General features: G+C 46.2%; 1 protein-coding gene across 6 annotated transcripts in view; it reads left to right on the forward strand.

The window, feature by feature from the left end:
* Nucleotides 1-2,500, forward strand: part of slain1b (SLAIN family member 1b) — a 12,214-nt gene that overhangs the window by 8,292 nt on the left and 1,422 nt on the right. For 2 of the 6 annotated variants that reach the window (NM_001441592.1, NM_001127473.2), the window contains 1 exon segment: nucleotides 1,783-2,411. In NM_001441592.1, the coding sequence (NP_001428521.1) occupies nucleotides 1,783-1,858 (76 nt within the window). In that variant the 3' untranslated portion in view covers nucleotides 1,859-2,411. 6 annotated transcript variants of the gene reach the window in all.

The raw sequence follows: 2,500 nt of genomic DNA on the forward strand, positions 1-2,500 counted from the left end.
GTAGTGTTCAATCAAGTCCTGGACTTTCTTACTCAAAACAATCTCATGGACAACAAGCAATCCGGCTTTAAGAAAGGCCACTCAACTGAGACTGCCCTGCTCTCGGTCGTGGAGGATCTCAGACTGGCTAAAGCAGACTCTAAATCATCAGTCCTCATTTTGCTGGACTTGTCAGCTGCTTTTGACACTGTCAACCACCAGATCCTGCTATCTACGCTTGAGTCACTGGGCGTTGCGGGCACTGTTATACAATGGTTCAGATCTTACCTCTCTGACAGGTCATTCAGGGTGTCTTGGAGGGGAGAGGTGTCCAACCTACAGCATCTAAACACTGGGGTACCTCAAGGCTCTGTTCTTGGGCCACTTCTCTTCTCCATCTTCACATCATCTCTAGGACCAGTCATCCAGAGACATGGATTCTCCTACCACTGCTATGCTGATGATACCCAGCTATACCTCTCTTTTCATCCTGATGATCCCTCGGTTCCAGCTCGCATCTCAGCCTGCCTGTCAGACATTTCACACTGGATGAAAGATCATCATCTTCAGCTGAACCTCGCGAAAACAGAAATGCTTGTAGTTTCTGCCAACTCGACTCTACACCATAACTTTTCAATCCAGATGGACGGGGCAACCATTACTGCATCCAAAATGGTGAAAAGCCTTGGAGTAACGATTGATGACCAACTAAACTTCTCTGCCCACATTTCTAGAACTGCTCGATCGTGCAGATTTGCACTCTATAACATCAGAAAGATCCGACCCTTCCTATCTGAACATGCAGCTCAACTCCTTGTTCAAGCTCTTGTTCTCTCCAAACTGGATTACTGCAACTCTCTACTAGCTGGGCTTCCAGCTAACTCTATCAAGCCTCTTCAACTGCTCCAGAATGCAGCAGCACGAGTGGTCTTTAATGAAGCTAAAAGAGCACATGTCACTCCGCTGCTCATCCGTTTGCACTGGCTGCCAGTTGCTGCTCGCATCAAATTCAAAGCTCTGATGTTTCCTTACAAAGCGACTTCTGGCTTTGCTCCTTCTTATCTGCTCTCACTTCTGCAGATGTATGTGCCCTCCAGAAACTTGCGTTCTGTGAATGAACGTCGCCTCGTGGTTCCATCCCAAAGAGGGAAGAAATCACTTTCCCGAACGCTCACGCTCAATCTGCCCAGTTGGTGGAATGAACTCCCTAACTGCATCAGAACAGCAGAGTCACTCGCTGTCTTCAAGAAACCACTAAAAACTCAACTATTTAGTCTCCACTTCCCTTCCTAATCTGCAATTGCCTCTCTGAATATCACACTAACTGTACAAAAAAAAAAAAAAAAAAAAACTAATACTACTAATACTTCCCTTCTTAGACTTTACACACCTGAAACTTGCCTACAGCACTTCTTCATTGTTGCTCTTAGTTGTGTAAATTGTCCTCATTTGTAAGTCGCTTTGGATAAAAGCATCTGCTAAATGACTAAATGTAAATGTAAACAAGGAGAGTTTCTCATTAAAACAAGCAGAAAGATCAGCCGATGGGGAAGCAGAATAGTCTTGTCTTCTTTTTGTCTTCATGTTATTTTCCTCTCCTCGTTGTCAGAGTATTCTGCTTGCTTTAATGGGAAACTCTCCTCATTTTGACTCATTGCTGAACACGAGACAGTATGTTGTGCTTGTCTCTAAAATGCAGTGAGGTGTGTGTTCCGGCGTCTGTGTTCTGAGCTCTGTAGATGATGATGATGGTGTATTCCTCTGCTTTAGTGATGTTTCTCTCTCTCTCTGCTGTTTCTGTAGTGTGCTGACTCCACCAAAGAACCTGGCGCCGCTGAGCGCTCTACGGGACGGACACTGGCGGGACGGGTGTTACTGATGGACACACGGGTGTCAGACGGATGGACAGTCAGCGGCTCTGGAGCTGTGACGGGTCACGAGTGTCCTGCGGGTCAGGAGACTCACTGCAGCACCGGAGCACTGACTGACCACTGCTGCAGGAGGAGGAGCACAGGGGCGCCATATGCAAACACACACTGCACTGAACACCACCATCATCATCATCATCATCATACACTCATAGTAATCTGATATATGTCATATATGAAACATATTTTGAAAGATTGGAGTATGTCAAATGAGACATAACACTGGAGAGGCCGTGTTCATTCTGAAGCGCTGCTGCTCTGTCTCAGTGTGGATGAGGGAAAACGGAGACATCTGGAAACAGAGGCGGGGCTGCTGAGATTCGCTCCCTGATTGGGGCTTTTGTGTCTTTGCGTATCCTTCCCTTATTCGTCAAGCCCCTATCACATGACTATAACACATGGCTTTAACGCTACCGGGAGACAGCAGACCAGCGTTCACTGTAAACAACAGCATGGACACAGAAATGGGAGCGTTGTTTGCACTGTTGTCTGTTTTAGGCATTATTGTGCAGTTATTCATTTGTTACGTTTAGTAACTCGATCTCGCTGTCTGTCCACAAAAATACCTCTCTTGCTTTCTTTGCCATCGCGTT

Source organism: Danio rerio, chromosome 6 (assembly GCF_052040795.2).
Source record: "Danio rerio strain M-AB ecotype USA chromosome 6, GRCz13ab, whole genome shotgun sequence".
NCBI classification, from domain to species: Eukaryota; Metazoa; Chordata; class Actinopteri; order Cypriniformes; family Danionidae; genus Danio; species Danio rerio.